General features: G+C 37.4%; 1 protein-coding gene across 4 annotated transcripts in view; it reads left to right on the top strand.

The window, feature by feature from the left end:
- Window positions 1-23,231, top strand: part of atad2b (ATPase family AAA domain containing 2B) — a 95,109-nt gene that overhangs the window by 53,857 nt on the left and 18,021 nt on the right. For all 4 annotated transcript variants that reach the window (XM_082148565.1, XM_082148563.1, XM_082148566.1 and 1 more), the window contains exons 25-26: window positions 19,285-19,863; window positions 20,346-20,476. In XM_082148565.1, the coding sequence (XP_082004691.1) occupies window positions 19,285-19,863; window positions 20,346-20,476 (710 nt within the window). The remainder of the gene's footprint in view (window positions 1-19,284; window positions 19,864-20,345; window positions 20,477-23,231) is intronic.

Below are 23,231 nucleotides of genomic sequence, written 5' to 3'. Positions count from 1 at the left end.
TTCGTGGTCAGTGGCCATGATATATTTTGTCTGCATGTCATGAGCGGGGTACAACACAATAGCTACCTTACCTATTTATCTAATTTATTATCGTAGGCCTTATATGTATAGCTCACCTTTTGCTGCACTATGTTTGCGTAGGACATCCTCGTGCTTTCTGCCAGTGTGCCGCTTTAGATTCCAATATCTTTGCTAACTCACACCGTCTCTCCACACTCCTTTTCAATTTCTTCTCACCTTACTGTACATTTATGTATAAGGCTTGCAACTTCACTAAAACAATATTTGAACTACATGGCCTATTGCTTCACTCTTGCTTAGCTACTTTAGCAAATCAAGCGAGCGGCGCTGAGTGGAATGAGCGAGCTCACATGCTCGGACTGGCATATATATAAATGCCTTTGTACGTATGTGTCTTGAACACAGATTAAAATAAAATTTCATGGTGTTTTTAGATGCACGTACTAAAGCTTGCATAGACTAGTCGGGTAGTTGACTACTTCAACCACTAGTTGGCGCTGTCGTAAGCTATCGAGTACTTGAGCGAGAGGACGATGACAGCGATTACTCTACATGATCAAGACATCAAATATGCGGATGTTTAGGTTATAATGTTGCACCTCAATTTACAATTTATTTTGCCTGTGCAGGGCTCGAAATTAACTTTTTTACTTGGTAGCACTGGTGCTCCCAACTTCAAAAACTTAGGAGCACAACAACTACAAATTATATATTAACAGATTTCTTTTATTTAAAAACAACACCAATCAACACCAACAATCACTGTGCTTTACACATCCTGTGGCCAGGATTTGAAATTTGGTCTTCTGGCTCTATATCATCTCACCCCGATGATATTGGCACATGATTTGTCATTTGCATACGTCATGTTAATCGCAACTGCGTTCTTTTTCATGAGCTGCAACATAGGTTTCAATTTAGTGAACTTCTTTGGCGATGGTGTATGCGGTGTTAAATTTGACGTTTAGCTCTGCCAGTAGAGTGGAACGACCGGCAGCTTCCTGGCGATTAAAAGCCTTAATAATCGAACCTGATGAACCGGATTTGTTTGCCACACACTTGTCCCTGCATGTTTTGTTCTTGGCACTCTCTCTGTGTTTAACCAAGCTCTCGCGCTTAAAATGTATTGATTCAGTTGCGAACGCTGTGTTGCCTGCAAACTCTGTCCCACAGGCTTTAGAGTGAACGCAATGCAACCATCAGCATAGCGTAGACCCACTCAAAATCTTTTAGCCACTCTCTCCAAAAGCTGTACGGTTTCTTTTCAGCTGGTGGATCCACATTCACCACATCACCAACTGAATTGTGAATTTAGGTGACGGCTTACAAAAGAAATCTGTCAGTGTTCGTTTCATCTTCTCTCTTATTCAGCCTTTTAAATTTCGCACGGTAGTCAGTTCCCTGTCACGTGACAGCGGAGCGCAGTGAAAGGGAGTGGGAGTGATTGACAGCTAATATTAACTGCTTTAAAGTTAAGAATGTTAGAATGAAGTTTGATTGGTTATGTAACGTTGGATAGAATGATGGTCCGGCCACCGTGTATCAGCGCACATAAGGTACACACTGTGCAGTAATTTGCGAAAGTTTTTTAGATAAATGAAAACAGGTCGCACTACAACCATTATTTGCACTCGCACAAATGCTCCCAAATATATTTGTAAGTCACACAGATTAAATTTCAGGAGCATATGCGACCAAAATGGTCGCAATTTCGAGCCTTGCTGTGCTAAATACAAAATGGAACCCATTATTTTAATGTTTTTACAATGCATTTAAGAGACATAATTGTTGAAAACATTGGGTTGTGAATTAATAAATACTATTATTATGTATTTTTTAAAGCAATTCACATGAAATTTTGACCAGACATTGGTATTAACAATGAAATCATAAAATTACAATTCATAATAACAGTTATATTTAATAAAGTGTAATGACATAGGAAAACAGTATTGAAAATACTAAGAAAAAACTAAACAAAAAAGTAGTTCTTCCTCCTACCTGTGCCAATTAGAATCAGCTGGTGCATGTTGATAGGTTAGTAAAAGGCTTTCCCACCTCTGAATGCAAGTATACAAACATCTCTGGATGGGTAGAGGCAAACGGCTCTCCCAAGGTCTTCGAATCAAGATTGTTGCGCTACATCATAACAGCACCTGTTTCACAACTCCAGATTTCACAACTCCTAAATTTTCCTGTAAGCACCATTGGGGCTATTATCCGCAAGTGGAAGGATCATCACTCCACCATCAACGGCACGCACAGAAACTCCTCACAAGATTTCTGATCAGGGAAGACAGAAGAGTAGCCCAAGAGCCAAGGACCACTCAGAAAGATACAGTTGTCACAGAGAAAACAATAGGCAATGCACTTCACCGCCACGGCCTTCATGAATGCTCACGCTCCTTTATTTAAGAAGAGGCATGCTGAAGCTCGTTTGAGTCTGAATTACTGGGAGAATGTGGTCTGGTCAGACGAGACAAAAATCTAACTTTTTGGTAATAATACCACACACCGTGTTTGGAGGAAAAATGGCTCTGCATATGACCCTAAAAATACCATACCAACAGTGAAGTTTGGAGTTGGAAGCATCATGGTGTGGGGCTGTTTCTCTTCTCATAGTACTGGCAGAGTCCATATTATTGAAAGGCAGATGTATGGAGCCATGTACTGGTAAATTCCTGGAATGAATCTGTTACCATCCAGCAGGATGATGAGGATGAGACGCGAGTGGACCTTCCAGCAGGTCAACGATCCAAACTACTGCACAGGAGACTCTGAATTGGTTCCAGAGGAAGAAAATAAAGTTGTTGGAATGGCCCAGTCAATCACCAGATTTAAACACAATAGAGCATTCGTGGAAGACGGCCCCTGCAATATTCAATGTTTAAAGACGGTCTGTTTAGAAGAATGGACCAAAATCCCTCCTGAGCACTGTGAGCCATTAATTCGTTCATACAGGAAGCGTCTTGAAGCTGTCATTGCAAACAAAGGCTTTTCCACCAAGTATTAAATACAAATTTAATTAGTGTGTTCAATACTTTTTTTCCTGTCATTTCACTTTATTACACATAACTTTTTTTTTTTTATGGATTGTAATATTATGATTTTCTTTTTCTGTGTAGATTTTCTGTGTTGATGTCTGGTTAAAATTTAATGTGAATTGCTGCATCATTGGAACTGTGTTTAATAAATGTTGACGAGTTGAATACTTATTTACCCCACTGTATGTGTATATAAGATTAGATATATTGTAGACATGTCAAGTCTTTTAGACAGAAGCTGGGATGAATGTATTAAATTTTTTTTGTATTACAAGTGCTACTGTTCCTTCAAGATTGAATGTGCAGTTTCTGGAACAAAGCCTTTTTGACTTACCAATTATTGAACTAGTTACCTTCGAGACAAGGACATAACAAATGTTTGAAGAATTGCTTTTTCTTGTGCATTGTGGGTATTTTTGTAACAACAGCAGGCTGTTATTTGAGCTAAGAGTGTTCCAGAGTGAAGCGAGAATAGATGTACTTTAGTACCTTTCAGGCTGTGTTTTGGTGAAGAATGAACCATTGCGTCGTTTTCAGGAGTTCTTTGTCATGGATGAGTGTCTGTAGATTGTAGTGAAATGTTAGGCTGTGTGTGAAGGACACTACAATTCTTGAAGGAAAGTTAAAAGTTCAAGTGCAGTCAGTTAAGATGATGTCTTGTGTGGACAATTTTCACTTCTACCGTTGGACCTTAAGTGGGGACAAAAAAAAAAAAAAAAGTATCTCATGAATCATGGAATTTATATATAAAGATTTATGCAACAGTTCGTTCTGGTTCTCGAATCTGATTGGCTGAGAGCCTTTTCCAGGCATACGATATTCTACTAGTATCACAACGGGAACCGTTTCAACATTTGTATCACAGAACAATGGCCAAGATCAAGAATTTCTGTTAAATAATACATTCAATTTTGGTTTGTTTTTCACCAAACCCTATCGTATACCCCCAGAACACTTTGAATATACGGCACGTGTCGCATGGGATTATTTTGTGATGCTTTTGCGTCTTTTTTACAAAAAAAAAGCTTGATCTGGTTGATATTCACTACCATCATATGGATGAGCGGATTTAATTAATTTATTCTTTTGTGGTCTATAAAATAAAGAAGGTCATACGACATTAGAACAAAAGCAGGGTGAGTAAATGACTTTAATTTCAGGATGAACTATCCCTTTAAGCATTTAATAACCTTGGATCTCTAGGTTAATGTTAAATTACTAATAATCATTTATTTAATGTCAATTCATGTTTTTGCTTGTACATTAATGTTGTTAATTTATGCAATTTGAAATGTTAAAAATGTACGAGTATATGTAGAAATGATCTTTTACCAAGATGATTAAATGTTATAAAAGTATTTTGTTATTTAGTGTTTAACATGTAGAAGCTTATGTAGTGATTCTTTAATTGCCATCCACTGTTTTTGAGTCACATGTCATGCAGTCCTACTGTATGGATCCTTGTGTTCATCACAAATGTTCACAAAGATTAAAGGTGTACTGCTCAACATCGTTTCTAATTAATTCAATGGGCAAACCGATAACAGCATGTGCCATTTTGTTGTATGATGACATGGCAATGCCATTGCTCACAAATACACCTATATGTTTTAGGTTGTGCAGTACATTATGTTCATTATAAATAATAGATGCCATGGGATTGCTGCAATGTTAAGCAAATTCCTTTTTCATGTCTCTCACTAGCCTTCAATCTTATTGGCCTCTTTTTGTACAACGAGAGATGATCATGTAAGTTCTTATTGCTGGAGATTAGTTTGCCCTCTGTAATGACGCATAGAAGTTCCTCTGCCTCACTCTAGGGGTTAGGGGACTTCATGAATACAGGGTGTAATGCACTCATTATCTTTATGAAAACACCTTAATTTATCCCCTGCATCACATTTGTGCATTAGATATGAGAGACAGCCAGGTTTCTTTCGTACACTAATGCCATGTCATTTCGTAAAGAAATTTCTCGTCCCGAAAAAGCACATTTATTGTCTTAAAGGAGAACTCCGGGCATTTTTTTAAGTTAATCTTGATCGTTATACCTTTGTGAGTACTGTCTATAGAAAAAAAACCGAACCGGATTGGTGCTTGCAACACGTAGCGCTACAGCTAATGCCCAGCTGTGGCTAGTTGTACTTCAACTTGATGTGCAAACTCCCATACAAGTACTACGCGCTAAAGATTACCGCATTTGCAGCGAACACTTTGACAAGGATGACTACACAGACACAACACAGCGGGGTCATGGAAAGGAAGACGATGAAAATGTAAGTTCTTGTATTTTCGCATTCTGTTGCCACAATTCGGAACGAACAACTGAGTTCCCACGGGACTTCAGCGCGAGACTACAGCTAGCCGTCTAAAACACCATTTAGGTGAATTTAAGCAATGGATAATTGCTAAACGCATCTTGTTGTCATGTAAGGGTCCTGTTCATGTTGGACAGACATTTTAATTGCATTTTGTGTCTGTTAAGAGGCACAAAGACACTCTCTACGTTTATGCCCCCATACAGTACTCACCAAGGTGTAACGATCAAGATTAACTTAAAAATTGCCCAGAGTTCTCCTTTAAAGTCTTTTGTGACCACTGGTAATTGCTATTTTTGTTGCGTGTTCTGCCACCTTATTAGTAGATCTAGTTTATCTTGGCAATTGAGTTTTTGGCTCAGTGGGTTTTATTTTCTGATAGAAGTAACATCACATTTAATGATTAAATATACCCATGTCCTGCCTCTTGATTTAGTCCAAATGCAAAAATGGATCCACATATGGTGACAAATAACTGTTCCAAAAGATTTTTCTTTCTGTGAGTTTGGTTAAGTTTTAATGTGTCTGGAGTTTAATGTAGTAGGGCTGCACGATAACAAAACTAAACAAAACTACATTACGATATTATTATTTTTTCTGCGATATATATTGCGTTATAAAAAAAATAAAAAATTCACCAGATGATTTTAATAGCTCTATTTGAAAATAATAAATCATTCTAGTATTATTAGGTGATTTTGTAGGGAAGGAAATTGCATAGAAAATAACCAATTACAAGCATAGATAAATACAGTTGAAGAAAGATACAATTGAAATAAGCAGTGCTTTGTTTTTCATGTAAATCTAACAGAATTCAGGTACAGAAATTTAATAATCAAATGTAAAATAACAGTCCTCACTGTTGAAATAAAATATAACTAATATAATTAATTAATTAATACAATTTATCTTTGTTAAAGCTACAAAAGTCATTTTCTATTTATCTTTTGTTGTTTGATTATAATTGGTGACACAAACAGCTGTGGATATTTTAGGGTGCTGTCACTTTAAGACGAATTGTGCATATTGACCCAATATCATGATACGCATGATAACACATCCGTTTTCTTACTCGATTGTTTACTACACGTAACCGACTGTGTTTATGAGGAGACTCGCCGAGACGGCCATTTTGAATTCATTTTGCGTGCGCATGTCCGTTTAAGCTCAAAGAAAGAGAACTGAATTCGGTGTTCAACGTGCTTGTCTGCTCAGCTCTGTGTGTGCACACAGAAAATTTACAGTTTACAGTCCTCTTGCACTTGAGGCTTAAACTGACTGGATTTAAATACTTTCACTCTATGATGATTAAACTTTGCAAATAATCTGCGAATCACGTGTTCCATTCCCTATACTTCACATCACACGTCCTGCGATGTGACTATCGCGGATGACCACATTGTGATATCGTGCAGCCCTAGTAGTTTTCTTTTTTCTTTTCTTTTTTTCCGTATGTGTCAAGTTGTATCTTTGTAGAACAGGACTGGATAAATAATCATTGCAAGTGGCAAATTTTATCTGTGAACATTTTATTTTTTATTTTTATGAGGTTAAAGATAAATGCTACTAGTCCATATTTAATTTACATTTAACTTAGACTTGTAACATTTATCTTTAACTTTTAGATTTTGTAAACACTTTTAATTGTAATGAATGAGATTTAGTTTTTTCTGCAATTAGATCTTCTAATAAATTAGATTTTAGATTTGAATCTAATAAATTAGATTTTCTAATGAAAGATGGGGTAGTAGCGTAGTGTTTAAAGATGGTACTTTTGTAAATTAACTGTACATAAAAAACTAAAAATCTTCTGAATGTTTTATTTTTCTCATTGGAACACACTGTGGCTGGTTTATCTAAATAATTATACTTATACTGTGAGTTTTGGTATTTTCCACTATTAATCAGTTTTCAATGCACTATTTTAATTAGGGCTGTCAATCGATTAAATGTGAACTGATTACATGATATGCTGATTAATTAATCAAATCCATCAGGTTTTATTATTTGTCAAGTAAAGAATTTAAAATATATATATATATGTAGAGGTCAGAGGGTATGGTTTATTTTTTAATACACTTTTGTTGGGGTGAAATTAACATGTTAAATTGACTGGCCTGTTTATAATGCATTCGTTTAGTTAAAAAAAGAAAAAAAGATTTAGTTTACCAGTTTTTTTTTTTTTTTTTTTTTTTTTTTTTTTTTACATAGGCCCAATAATAACTGTGGATATTCTCACTTATTCTCTCCCTAAATGGTGATTTTCAGTTTGATATCATTAAAACAGTTTGCTAGTCTGTATCAAGTTATTTATTGAGTCCGATGGTGGTTGTTCATCTCAGTGCAGGAAAACATGCACCTCTCAGCTGACCTTTGATTGATTCATCCACGCTGAATCATTTAGACTGCTACACTGAACATTTCACCTGTTCTTCTTTATTAAATCAGTCATTTGTCATTTCCTGTAGCAGGCTGAGACAAAAACGCTCTTTAAAAGAGTGTTTGATCTGACCTGGCCCGTGAATGCGATGGTCTTGATGTTTAATTCATTCATCCCACCTATAAAAATTTCAGCTGCTACTGAAATCCTTAGCAGTGGATCTGATCTGTTGACATTCAACTGAGGTGAACTGACAGAGGTTCTGCTCACCGTTTGAGTCCTTTGTCAGTTTTACGGCCCAAAATAACGCAAGTCCCTGTTGGACGTAATCGCATCTGACCGTGCTTTAGCTCCTGAGTAAAGTCGAGCTTTTGAACTGCCAATTTCTCATATCTGCCGTCGAGGGTATGGTCAACCGTCCTTGTGTCCGACTCTTGGCCATTACCTGTAGTTTCTTCTGTCATATTGCTTTTGTTTATCTTCACTTTCTGTGGATTTATTTCTCTAAAGAGTAGGATAAATGATTCAAAGCCTCATCATTCAGACCAGACGCTGCGTCTCTCTCCTATGTTCTCATTCCCTGGGCTTCAGGTAATCACAATCCCAGCTTGGTATTAATCCGAATTTCACGGCCTCCTAATGTTGTCCATTAAAAGCAAACTCTGTAGACGACGTGCCCGGTCTATCATGCGGTTCTACATAAACCTCACTGTGGAATCCAAGCATCCGGCACAGCGGTTGGTGATGAACCCCAGCAGGCCAGCCAAGTGATTACGACATATCTGAAGTTGAAATATCGCCAAAGGACTTAATTCCCACTTTTCCCTCCCTTTTTTTTTATGACTTTTAACAGTAGATCTGATCAGAGTAGAAGTGGCTTCCTTCCTTATCAACAGAAGAGAATTTTCCAAGAGTGCCAAAGTCCAATAAATAAACACTTTTCCTGGTAGGCCACTAGCCAACTCTCATGTCAAAAGTGATCATTAAAGATTGAGCAGGGGACCAGCTATAGAGTGCAACAATCGGGATCCTAAAAGTAAAAATCCAATTAATTTTCTCCATAAGGGAATTGATTTTTAATGATAACCTATACACTTTTTAGAAACAGACTTGCTGTATGCCATGGTATTTGCTTTTGTTGAAGCTATCAGTCCATATTATTTCATTAGAGTCAATCTCTCTGTTCCCTAAACCCTATGGGAAGAATGAATGGGAACCAAGGCCATTGAACAAGTGGATGGCCACTGTTGCATGCTATAGGCTTTACGAAATCTGAAAAGCATCCACCGAGTGCTGCTCTTTCCACACCGTTTGGCTTGGCAGGCGCCACCCTGATAAGGCGCCAAAAAGCTCCCACATCATTTTGACTCTCGTCCAGTTCTGAGGGATGGACTGACCTTTGCTGTCATGACACCAATGCTTGCTGGACCTTCAGGCTAAGCAGACTGCCCGCTATAGCATGGGTGATCTCATTTCCTGCTCAAGGCCAATGAGTCATCCACTAGCGTAGCCGATAGTGGATTCATCCTTAAGAGATGCATCTCTTCTTTGTAAAGTGGTTTGAAGCTGTACCTATTTTTGGTTGGTCTATATTTCAAAGCTGTCACAACATGTATTGAAACCATCAAACATGCATATCCACATATAGTGCTTATCCATGGGCGTTTCATGGAAAACTACTCCTGCAAAGCTGTCGGCATGTTAGCATGCTCACAGTGCAGATGAATTACCCCTGACATGCCCACGTGTTCCTCATTGCAGTGGGCAAAGGAAGCTTTTGACTGATCTACTTCATTTCCACAGGCGTAGACTGAATCATTGATCGATCCGCAGGCCTCATTAAGCACCTGCGCTGCATGACAAAGGCCAGAGTGACTAACTGTGTCCTCTCACAAGTGTGACCCTGACCATATCTCTCTCTCTCTCTCTCTCTCTCTCTGTATTCTCATTCTCACATTGTCTTCTCTAACCTCTTGATTTCTCACCAGACTTCTAGAGGATGACATATCCTGCGAATATGAATTTTTTATAAAACATTTGCTTTGTTCTAAAACTTAGAACTCTTTCTATTCATCAAAGAATCTTGAAAAATAAAATGGATCAGTTCCCACAAAAATATGAAAGTTTTCAACATTGATGTAGACAGCAAAATTTCAAGGCAGCATCCTAAATAAAGCGAGAAAGTAGGCATTTTATTATATATTGCATATTTTAGTTTTGCATTTTGAATAAAAAATAAAAATAAACTTTTGAATGTATAGTTTTTTTTCCGTTTTTTTTTTAAACAATGGATTTATTTTAGGTATGTACTGTGCAATGGTTTGTGCTCCATATAACACTTGCTAATTATAAAATGATTCATACAAAGATTTGCCCGTCGTATTTTGATGATTCGCAAGCCCCGACCACTGGGTCCCGACCACTGGGTCACACTTGCCTTTTTGCCAGTTTTTTACTTTAACGTTTAGAGGCAGTAATTGAAATCAATAACTTTGTTTAGCTTTATAATCTTCCTCAGACAGGTTTTTACTGGGAAATAGCGGACAAAAGGATGTCCATGGATGAATAATAGTCCTAGTCAAACTCCGACTCGCCTTATCCAGCCGTGTCCTGGACTGTGAGCGTGAGCTGTTCTGCAGTGTGAAGCTCAGCCGTGTGGCGGCTCTCCTTCGTTCTCCTCTGTTGAGCTCATTTACCTCAGATCCGATTCACATGGCTTTCTCTTGCTCGCTATTAAACGTTTAATAACATTCACAGCGTGGCCCACCTATACGTCTATGCAGGAATTTCAAGTAACTCCAGGAATTAGTGTCATTGTAAGGCCACATGTTTCACAATGAACTATCAGAATAATGAGCTGCTCCAGAGGAAGAATGGACCTGCCTGGATTTAAATAACCTTTTGGAGCATTGCATTTTATTTCCAGAAGTCTACTTATTATATTAGTCAAGGTTATTGCAGAAAAAAAAATCTATCCACATCTTGTCCAATACTCTGTAGGGGGGGTGCTAAATCACTAGGTGGGTCCCAATTTCTATGCAGTTTTTAGTATAAATAGTTGTGTTTTCACACTGATTCCAAAAGGAAAATATGCACTTCAAATACCTGGATGATGCTCTTAATTGTTGGACACTTCATGCACTCAACTGTCACAGCTTTTCTTATGGGGCTACCGGACTGGATGACACAATATCCTTATACATTTCATACACTATATGGTAGAGTACGTAGTGCATAGAATAAGTGCATTGTGTATGGTATGTCATTTGGGACACAACTACTGTTATGAAGTAGAATTTTCTGGAGTTATATAGTCATTCAATTAAATGTACTGTGCATATTAATAGAGTAGCATTGCATACACATTTGCTATTAAAGGGATAGTTCACTTTGAAATAAATTTTTGGTATGTTTTAGCTTACCTCAAGGGCATCCAAGATGTAGGTCTTTTTTTCCGCAGTAGTTTCAATTTTGATATTTTTAGGTCAAACCGTTCTTGTCTGTCAGTCATATAATGCAGGTCTATGGTCATTACCAAGTGATCTGATCTGACGTGTGCGCAGACTGGTGCATAGATATATACACTAGATGTCGCCTTGTCTACGGCAGTTCATTGGAACGAATGTCTTTAAGGCGACATCTAGTGTATATATCTATGCACCAGTCTGCGTACACGTCAGATCAGATCTCTTCGACATGGCTGTGTATAAGAGGTAAAAATTATATAAATACTGTTCGTTTTCTCACACAAACCGCTCGTTTCGTGTCTTAGGCCATCAATGTGTTCTTACTGTACGATGGGGAATTGTTTAATTTGGACGACGGGGAATTGTTTTAATTTGGACTCTGTGCATGCTCTTTGAGGTGGTGACCATCGACCTGCATTATATGACTGACAGACAAGAACGGTTTGACCTAAAAATATCAAAATTGAAACTACTGCGGAAAAAAAGACACCTACATCTTGGATGCCCTTGAGGTAAGCTAAAACATACCAAAAATGTATTTCAAAGTGAACTATCCCTTTAATAGTATAATTATTTGCAATGGAATTAGTAGTAAAATTATTTGCATTGCATATACAATTTCAAATTTCAATAATCATTCATTTGAAATGTAAGTTACTGTTTAACAATGAGTATTGTTTTGATAAAAATTACACATTTATTTGTTGCCCTCCATTTAAATGGCAAATTGTTCAAAGCTTAATGAGGACAGCAACATTTTATTACTCACTTGCAAGATGTCACTTTTGTAAGATGAAATTTTTTACATAATTAGAATATAACAATAAAAATTTAAGTAAATTATGTTTTTTCATAGAAACTTTTGGATTCTCAATATATTGTTGTCATTGGTTGAAATCTGCATAAAAAAAAAATTAAAAAAAATCTAAATCAGCGGTTTATGGAACTTGAACTCAATAAATGGTCTGGGTGGACTGGGCACATCTACCATTTATTTCAAGCAGGAAAAATCCCAAGTCTTTTAAATGATAAGATCTCATGGAAAAGTATGTCGGTCCTTTAGAGTAAATCTCCATCTGTATCTTCAGGCAAGGTTTTTAGCATAGTGTCTGTTGAGCCTCTGTAAAAGTAATTTTCAAATTTTTTTTTTTTTTTTTTTTTCATCCATTGCATTCACCTGTTCATTAGCTTATTACAGAGAGCGATGTTTTCTCACTGTTGCATCATGGAAGTAATCATTGAAAAACGTGTCCCTACAAGGCGGACCTAAAAGTGACTGCTGTATTGTTTGCATGCTATCGCACAGTTTAATAAATGGAAGATAAGGTGGTGTTTTGGCAGGTACTGGTGGGGGGGTGCACAGCTAAATATTCCTGGCGCCGCATTAAATATGCATGCAGTGGCAGTTTTAATTATTACAAAGTGCTGAGCTATTCCAAGAAGAGCATTTCCTCCACACACACACTCACACACAACACACACACTTTTATATCAACCGTCTGGGACTGTGTGTTCATGCTTCAACAATTCTCATGCATTATTTAAAAGTGGGAAGACTGGGGAATAACAACTTTTCCCTGCCCAGTACTGGGCTCCTCTCAGGTAATGACCACAGTATCCACTTGGCACTTGGGCACTGCTGACCTCTGACCTCTCTCTTGCTTTTCCTTTAATGGCGAAAGGTTCATCCATGAATTCCTGGGATGTGTCTGCAGCTTTCTTATTTTGAGATCACCAATAGCTAATTAAAATAAATTATAATAACTGAATTATTTTTTGAAAGTATAGATATTCACAGCATCTCTATAAACTCGCTATCCAAAAACACTGTAGTGTGATGTAAAAAATGTATTTTATTTTGATAGATAGATGGATGGATGGATGGATAGATAGATATATAGATATTCAAATATAAATACTATGTCCTTCTTATTGAGAAATGTCTTCACGTTACTTTTGGCTGATGTTTATATGAAAGGTACTTTTAAAAAATATATATTTTCATTTCCCCTGAAATAGCCGCAAAGGTCACCTGTACATGGCCGAGAGAGCTGAGCTATCCATGAGTAATCACTATGTTTAGAAAGGTGACATTTATAAATGAAATCTATATAGCAGACATACAGAGATGATGAAAAAGCGCTGCCTCTGATATTTTAGGGGTTACATTAAGGACCATAAACACGTACGCAAACTTATACTATTTTGCAAACTGTTTTTTTTTCATCTCCCCCAGCTCTCTTTTTCTCCTTTTCATTATTGTCCATCTCTCTCTCTCTCTCTCTCTCTCTCTCTCTCTCTCTCTCTCTCACACACACACACTTGCATCTCTCCGTTTCCTGAAATATGTTTCCTGTGTTGTTGGGTTTATTCTGGGCCTTGGAACAACACCCCTACCATTCACAAACACAGCGAGGCTGTGAAAAGAAAGTTCTCCCTGGCAAGCTTTTTCTCTCCATCCTTCTCGTTAGTTTTTTTTCTTTCTTTTTTTCTGGTCTGTTGTTTCTGAAGCAGATGCTGTAGTTAAGATCCATCAGTCCACATGTGAATGACAGAAGCAGCTTCTCCATCCAGCTCAGTATCACTGTGACCCGAGCCTCATCAGCTGACCTCAGCACCAGAAAATAACCCTGTCTAGTTGAGTTATTCTGCCCAGCTGGACTCAAGTCTGGAATCTTTACGTGAAAATAACATGGTTTTATTTCATGTAATGTTTTATTTTTATTTTAGCCTTTATTCTGCCACTTTTTTATTTTCAGAGTAGAAACACATACGACTGAAGCAAGGCTTCTCTATAAACTCACTATCCAAAAACAATACAATGTAATGTACAATTTTCAGATGCTTGATTTTATTATTATCATATCATATTATATCATTTCATTTTGTCATATTCTTTATTGTATTGTAATCATTTATCTTGTGTTATCTAGATCTAGAACATCTAGCTGAGTTATTCTGCCCAGCTGGACTCAAGTCTGGAATCTTTACATGAAAATAACATGGTTTTATTTCATGTAATGTTTTATATTTTAGACTTTATTCTGCCACTTTTTTATTTTCAGAGTAGAGACACATACGACTGAAGCAAAGCTCTCTATAATAGTGGATAGTGAGTTTTCTCTATACACTCACTATCCCAAAACTATACAATGTAATGTACAATTTTCAGATGCTACATTTCTTTTTTATCATTTCTGCTGGCGTGAGAGGAAAACAAACAAAAAGCATTTCAAGGCTTAAACATTAAAGACTGTAGCTTTATCATAATCCTCAAGCTAGGCTTCTATCTACCTGGTCGACATGAAAAGCAGTGTTAGGCTGATGTGAGGAAATATCAGAAGCAGATAAGCTGGGGTTTTATGACTTTGACTGAAGTTTTAATAATACAGATATTGCATTGCATTGCATTTCTCTAACAGTGAAACCCAAGGGTTATGATACACAGTCCTTGATGCCACAGCCTGTTTTCTTTCCTTGTCAAACTTTGACTTTTATATGGCTGGAAAACGTCTGCCTTTGGCTCTGTCATGGATCTGATTTCAAAACCAGAGGGCAAAGGACCGATAATCGTTGCTGCTTATTATTATTTATTTATTTAGCTTTTTTTCTTTATTGATTTTGAGGCAATATTGAATTTAGGTTTTATGCTTAGCATTTTATTAAACATAAAAGTTTGTAATGTTGCCATCTTGTAAATCTCCTCTACTCTCTTTTAATGCAGCTTTTGACGATGATCTGGCCTCAATCATGCTGTTGTCAGCGTTTTGCAGCAGATGCAATCTGGACACATCAATATGTCCTCCAGCAGTACAAGTTTTCTATTTTCCCCTATCAATCAGTCCAAGCAGGCTGGTGTTCTCTAGTCCCTTTGTAGTGCTGTTCAATCATAAGCCCAGCATTCTGGTTGAACACACACAAATACGTTGAGCCTTTGTGGACTTAATTACGCATCATTAGGGCCTGATGCACTGCATGGGTCTCTTTAGAGCGAGTCACGGCTATTGTGTACTGTGATTTGGCCGAAATGTCAAATTAGGTCTTGTGTGGCCAAAAAAAAAAAAGGCAAAACAGCTAGCCAGAAGAAAGCTTTTTGTGTAAATTGCTACATGCACCTTTCTACCATCCGGTTGTTAAATCTGGGGCTCATCAGTCTCGCTTAATTTGCTGTTCATGTGTATTCACAGTCAGTTGTCACGCACATGTATGTCATTCTGGACTGATACTGTTGCTGTCGATGCTAAATTCAGATGCAGTTTATGGCCTGTTACATAAATGCATATGTCTTGATGGACACAACAGGTTCAAAACATTGATTAGTGTCTTGGTGGGTAGTACAGGTTCTCTAAAACGTTGCGTGATGGTGATGCTGCTTGTCATTGCCTAATACCACCTGTGTTTATGAAATAAATTAAAGGTTCAAAAGGTCCAGTGTGGAATTTCTGCACAGTTGGTGGCAACAAACCACATTAGAAATCTGTCTGAAAACCATTCATTTTCCAAAGTCTTTTATTCCCAACCTTTTTTGACCAGTTTACCCCAAAGCCCCATCATTACGATTTGATCATTATATATTAAGGCAGAAATTTTGACTGTCATTGTGTAAATGTGTATATGTTATTTTAGTCACTTTATTTTATTTTAGGGTAGGTTTGATTTTATTTGTTACTTTGTTATTCACTTTATGTTAGTGAAACAAAATGACTAACCTAACAACATAACATAAAGCCAAGTGACTAACCTAACATAACTGGTTGCACTTTATTTTACAGTATGTGAACTTGCATGCACTTACAGTGTACTTATCTAATAAAATAGTGGGTAATATAAAGTAACTACAGGGGTTAAGGTTAGATTTAGGCTTAGGTTCAGGGTTAGTACCAAAGTTATTACTCTGTTATTATAATTACTGTAGTAAGTACATACTGTAGTATGTACATGGAGAACAATAGAAAAATTGTCGACCCAGCAGAATAGACACTGTCAGTTTTTGGGATTGACAACCACATTTACTTACAGGTGTGAGTCTCAATGTCCTGTTTAAACCGCAACTTACAGTAGCGTCTCACAGTATACTTACAGTATACTCTCTGTACTGTATGAACGTGCAATGGAGTCAAGCCTGTATTCTCTTACCAGTATCCGTAGATAGTGGTCAAAGTAATATCAAAGATGGTGAATTCTTACAACTTTTGATACGACAATAGTCTAATCGAGCCACGCATTCATGTCAAATCTTCATTTATTAACAAAAGCTTTTATATCTGGGTGGAGAGCGGAGCATTTGAGTCACGCGTAGAACACAAAACTGACAGGAGCAGCTCCTTTGAGAACAGTGACTGGATCTAAAACCTTCAGATGAGACACAGCTCATATCGCCGTCGCTGTTACTGAAAGTGAAACCCCACATGAAAACCCACAACATCGCTTGCACTGTATGACATGACACAACTAGTTGTCCAGTCCGGTTCCGTCCACACAGCACAGGGTTTCCAAGAATGCGGTTGTGTCTCCTGAAAATGTACGGGTGTGAGTTCATATATAGAATGCGGTTGTCAATCCCATAAATGACTGAACTGTGTATGAACGTAACCGTATTAAGGACTCAAATAGAGGATTGACAGCCATATTCCGTAGAGTGTCATTCACACAAATTGCACACATTTTGGTTCCTTTCATTCAAAATGGAGGAAAAGAAATGACAAAATTAATCATGAATCATAACTAGGTTAACTAAACAAATCCACAATCTGCTAGGGGTGGAACGGTAGACAGAATTCACGGTTCGGTTCAGACATCACGGTTCGGTACGAGTTCGGTACAATGGAGGGAAAAGCAAAACAGAAATGCAGAAGGCTTGTGCATGTCTCAGGCTGAACCACCAAAGGAAAATAAATTACTTAAGCTTTGTATTTTTTTAATAAGTTTTATTAATAAAGTAAAGGCATAGAACCAGTTTATTTGTAGTGCACTGACAATAGTTTTATATAATTAGTTTATTAATTAAATTAATAAAAAAACAAAAAGATCTTGAGATATGTTTGGTAATTGTACCTGAAGCAATTGAAAATTAATTTGCTACATTTCAGATTAATATATTTGTTTTCCTTAATTTTAATTAACAGTAACTTAAACACTTTGCAGTTTGAATGATGTCCTATATAAACAAAATGACGGAGTATGTTTTTATGTTTCCACTGTTCGATCGTGCCCGCGCCTCACACGCACGCACACATGTACCGTTCCACCCCTACAATCTGCGTACCACTTGAGGTACACTTATCCTCCAGTTCAGAATCTCAGACAATGCTACTGCAGAGGCAGAGACAGTAAAGCCCAACTATTGAACTCGAGACCTGTTACCCCAGACCTGTGCTGTGGATCCAGCAGAGGAATGTGTGGAATGAAGCCTGTTAAATCTTTACAGCATCAGACCTTTAGCCTCTTCACCCTGAAGTTTTTACTACATTTTTGGAATTGGAAAAGCCCTCCCTCCACCCCCATTTTTCACTCACTCTTCTCTCTCTCTATCCATATGTTTGCAATCTCCAAGGTCTTTCTCTTTCACTCTCTTACACTTACTTGTTCCCTCTCTCTCCCACACCTCACTCGATCATTCTGATTACATCCGAAGGGAGAACCAAGTGTTTTGCAATCAACCTCTCCGTAAAAAAAAAAAAAAAAAAAAAAAACCTGTTGTATTTAGAATAGGAGGGGTGGTGTGGGAATCCATTATTTTGAGTGGAGTGTGACTACTCAGTCACTGAAAGCCCAATAGGAAACACCAGCAGCCGGAGGAAGAAAATTAGCCCAATCCTTTAGGGCTCTGATATATGGCGCACATCTGGGCTGCCGTCCATTGTTTTCAATTACAACTTTAAGCATGCCCTCCTGCGTGCTGAGCAATGCTCCCCCTTCGTTTCGTTTGCCATAGCCCCCTTTCTCTCCCTCTCTCTGACCAATTATACAGTGGACAGGTGTCGTGTAGTGCTAACAGATTGGCCCACCCGCCTCTGTCTATTTTTCTCGACGTGTTTCAGCATAAGCTCTCCAGTGACGGTCATGACAACACTCCTTTTTTTTCTCTCTCTCTCTCTCTCTCGTTGTCTTCTGAGTGAATATGAGACATGAGGGTGAGAAGTTCATCATGCAGTCAGTCATGTCTAATGAACAGTTAGACCTGCTTCCAGCACCCGTGATTTTGACAGGGATTTTGCATGTAATTAGGGAGCGAGAATCACGAGGTGAATGTAAGTTATTAAAATGCAAGGCCCTGCACAGCTCTAAAGATTTCCAAGTGTTTCTGTATATGCTGTACAGTATGTTGAATTTGCTATCATCACACATCTTCTGTAATTTTTATAATATTACTGTGGGCCTTAATCAGAGTAAATTAGATGCCACATTTAAACACCCCATTAAATCAAAATTAAAGTTTTGTGGCTTTTAGTTCATGTCTGTTAGCTTTTATTTTATTTTATATCTAATAAAATAAATAAATAAATATATATATATATATATATATATATATATATATATATATATATATATATATATATATATATATATGATAGTTTTAGCTCCAATATATTTTTATATTTGTTAAATCTAAATGTGCAGAAACAGTAGACCTTAACCAGAGTAGATGCCATATTTAAAGGCCTTTTGCTTTTTATTTTATTTTATATTTGTATTCTATTTTCTTTTGTTTTAAATGATTCTATAGTTTCTATATATAAGTATATATTTATTTAATTTATTTTTCGATTTTATAATCTAAATGTGCATTTTTGTGGACACGAGATGCTTCATGCAGTTTCCAATTATATCAACATCCAGTGAGGTTTTGTTTATTTATTTATTTATTTGAAGTCACAAATAAAAGAAATTGAAATGTTTCTAATTTACATTTAATAAAAGACTTGCAATATACCCCAAAAACTAGCCTGACATAGTTCCATATTTCTGATTTGTTCATTTATTTGCAGATTGAATACATGCATTTCGTGTTTGCTGTCTTAGTTGACTTAACACAAATCTTTATTTTTCTTCAGATAACATAAAACGAAAATTGCGACGGCGACCGATTTGGGGGCGGGGCATCATCAGGAAGAAAAAGAGCTATAAAAAGGAGGAAGCAGAAGATGATGATGAACCAGATGAGGAAGAGGGAGCGGATGACTCGGCTGCAATGGCGCAAGGTGACACCAGTCTCACTCAGGACGAGTCGTCCTGTGACGCAATGGAGCTCCATCCTGAGAAACACCCACTCCAGGCCAATGGACACATCCTCTCCACCGAGGAGGAAAACTCAAGTGAGCCGACGGCCAATCAGGACCCTCAGGGCGAAGAGGAAGCCATCGAGACTCCCTCAGAGGAAGCTCCTAGCGTTAAGGAGCCGTCAGAGGTCCCGACGGTCCCCGCTCCACAGCAGTGTGTGAATGGAAATGAATCTATGGACAGTGTGTATAGTGATGCTCTAGATAAAGAAATGGAGGTAGACTCTATTAAAATAGATGCATTTGAAGAGAAACCAGCAGAGCATAAAGAACCTTCTGCCCCAGAATGCAATGCAGAGGAGAATGTGGCAGCAGCGGAGGAAACGGTGTCTGATGGCGACCATGAAAAAGAAGGTATGGCGCGTTAGATTTTGCATATGCCAAAGTACTAGTTAAGCATATTATATTAAATTTTTTCATATATTTAAAATGTTTATGCACTCAATTTAGAGATTTTAAAATGCATAGAACACTGCAGTAAACATAGTTAGTTATATGTAATTCTCATATATAATTAAGCGTTATTAAATAAATAACTGCCCAAAATAGCACTTTAGTCTTAACAGATGTCCATAAAAGATGCAGGACCGATGAAAAATTCCAAGTATTGATAGTCAACTGTACGGTTATCACAGTTTGGAGAAAAATACTCTGTACTTGGACTTCAAAACACCATCTGTTTGTGAGCGTTTTCCTGCCGAGAGTTAAATACACCAACAGAAACACCCTGAGGACTCGCCTCTTCTTAGACGGCTACAGACATGCTTTTCCTTCACCAGGTGTTTCTCGTGTGCTCAGGTTTTATTCCATAGTGTGACTTTGCTTTGTTTTTATAGGTTCATCAAAAGGGAAGAAATATGTCAAAGGTCCATCTGAACCCGATTCAGAGGAGCTGGCCGTCAGACTCGAGGAGGCTGTGCAACTTCCACCACCTCCTGCTCTCGTGGTTGACCACCAGCGGCTCGAGGTGAGATGGAAATTAATATGAGTTATTCTTAAGAAATTCTTAAATATGTTTCAATAATTTTTTTTTATAGCATTTTATTATATAAACTAATTTATATAAATTAAATTAGATTTTTTTCACCTCTGAAACCAATATCATAACCCCCATCAAATTATTGAAGTTATAATGGGTTGGAAATGCAGTTTTCTGGTGTCTTCAGTGATTGTTCTGAGGTAACATACATAAGCACATCCCATAAGCTCTCTGTGCGCATTAGCATTACTGTAGCTGTGCTGTAATGCACTGATCTCAGAAGGAGGGAAATCACTCCAATCATCAACTCATTTTGGAAAAAGTCATCAGTGTGGAGACTGCTTCATCATCATCATCATTAGACAATTTTGGAAGTGTTCATTCACTCTCATTCGCCAAGTCATTCATTTCCATTTCATTATTTGCTATCAAGTTCATCAAATTAGGGCAGCAATCTTCGATTTTGTTTCTCTTCTTACAAGCACAACAAGAATATTCCTGAATGGGTTGCTGCGTCCCAATTCAACTACTTATAGTACATACTTTTGAGTGTGTAGCAGAAGAGTTGGCAAGCTTTGGGACATACCAATTCATCATAATTGCGCTTTTGACTGCTCTGTCTCTTAGTTATGTGCATCTTGTCACCGTTTAAACTGCCCTGTCAGTCATCTTGTCTCAGTTAAAATCCTCCACATTCAATTTAATTTAATTTCCTACTTTATCTGAGAGAAATGTAGAAGCACGTTGATCTGCCAGTCTTCGGTCTTTCATGCAGAGAACTCTCCTCGTGTTTGCATAATGATGCATTTAAAAGTTAATTACCAAACGTACCTTTATAAAAAGTTCACAATGTGGATTTTTTATGATATTGAAAATGGTGACAAGAATTAATTTGGATATTATAAAACCCATATTTAAAGCCAAAATAATTATTTAGAAATATTTTTATTGAAATAACATTACTCATATTGTGATATTTTGGTCATATCGCACACCCCTAGGTTAGATAGTGATTTTTAATCTTGAGTCAAACCTCTCTACTTAACCGTTGGTTTTGAGCAAAAAAAGTATTAGTCTAATAGAAGACAATCCGGGTATCTTTGGAATGCTCATTTCAGCATACTAAGATTTGGGACACTAATTCAAATTTTGAAAACCATTAAGGACGGATAATATGCAAATTGGATGCAGCGCGTGTGTTTGGAATGAAATACTATCTTGCATACTTTTACAGCCTATTACTTGCTCTTATTATTAATATTGTTATAATAGTTGTTAGTATATTTATTACATCATATACAGTATTTTTAAATGGTGTGTGAAACAGTATATTACTTTTTGACATGGTATACAATGATTTTTATGTAGAAACATTTTTATGTAGTATGCTATTTACTCTATCATTCAGTACACTGTAGTGTTGATTAATTCAATTAGTCGCATTTAATTACCCTGTTGGAATTAAATCATGCAATAATTGAAATGAAAATAAAACCGTTTTAAACAACCTTCAATTTTGACAGTCTGATCAAATAATGAATCAAAGGGCTATTAAAAAATCGTTTTGAATATGCCATTCATCACACTTAAAATGGCAGATCAAATAGCTTTGCATTTTGAGGTACAGTATCCCCTGCCGTGTGCAAATATAGCATGTTATCCTGCTATTCCATGCACATGGTGAACAATAAACTGGATTTCTAGGAGTGGTATGGTAGTATGCCATACGGAACACGCCCTCTAATGTGACTTAATGTGCTGCACATCCTATTTGCTAAATAGTGAGTGAAGTATGTGTGAGACTTACACTTTCAAAACAGCAAATGGCAGGTGTGCCGAGTTTTCTTCTCACCAGTTCCAAAGTGCCAACTGTAGTGCTCAGATCTGAAGAAGAAACAGTGCAGTCGGCTCTATCGCATGACGACACGCAACACACCCCACCGCCACATCATCTATCACACCATCATCATGAAAACCCCCCCTGAGGACTCCTTACACAGTTCGCCGGCCGCTGGGCTGTGCGAAGCGATGGGGGGGGCGAAGGCCCGGAAGCATGCGTGGCACTAATCCTCTGGCTTATTTGTTCATTTACCGAGAAAAGGCTGATATCTTTAAGAAACAGATCGTGAAGTGACGGATGCTGTGAATAATTGCTTTTTCATCCCTGGCTTATGGAACAAATTGAATTGCCGTTGAAGTGGGGTGAGAGTTGCCGTTTAAGCAGGTATCTCCTCTTTGGGGTGGCAAAATGCCTGACACATATTAGGAATGAAAAGGTGGCTGTTTTCCTGTGCTTCATTCATATTCATTGACTGGAGATGCGCTCATTACTATTGACATTTTTGCTGCGCAGCACGGCCCTCACACATTTGAAATTAAAGGGCCGTCACCGCAAACTATGAGTTTCATCTTGCCTTGGTATTTTTGTGCATCGCAAGAAGCCAGCATCACATCATGTGTCAGTGTTTGGATGCATAATAATGCTGAATTTAAAGACCAAAGAGCAGCTAAAAACCACACAAGTTGAGATCCTTTATATTTGGAAAGGTTGTCTTCTCCCTTGATGACATCCCTGAGTCTTTACTGTGATCATGGCCATATTGTTCCATCGCTTAACAAGAAGATATGTCTAAATCTGCATGTCAAGCTTCATGTCTGAATAAACATGTCTTTCATATGTAAACAAGCAGAATGTCTAAATGAGCTCAGTATTGTCAACGTGATTAATTCAGCTAAATATGAT

Source organism: Leuciscus leuciscus, assembly GCF_965113295.1.
Source record: "Leuciscus leuciscus genome assembly, chromosome: 19".
Taxonomy (NCBI): domain Eukaryota; kingdom Metazoa; phylum Chordata; class Actinopteri; order Cypriniformes; family Leuciscidae; genus Leuciscus; species Leuciscus leuciscus.
This window is presented reverse-complemented; position numbering and strand designations above follow the sequence as displayed.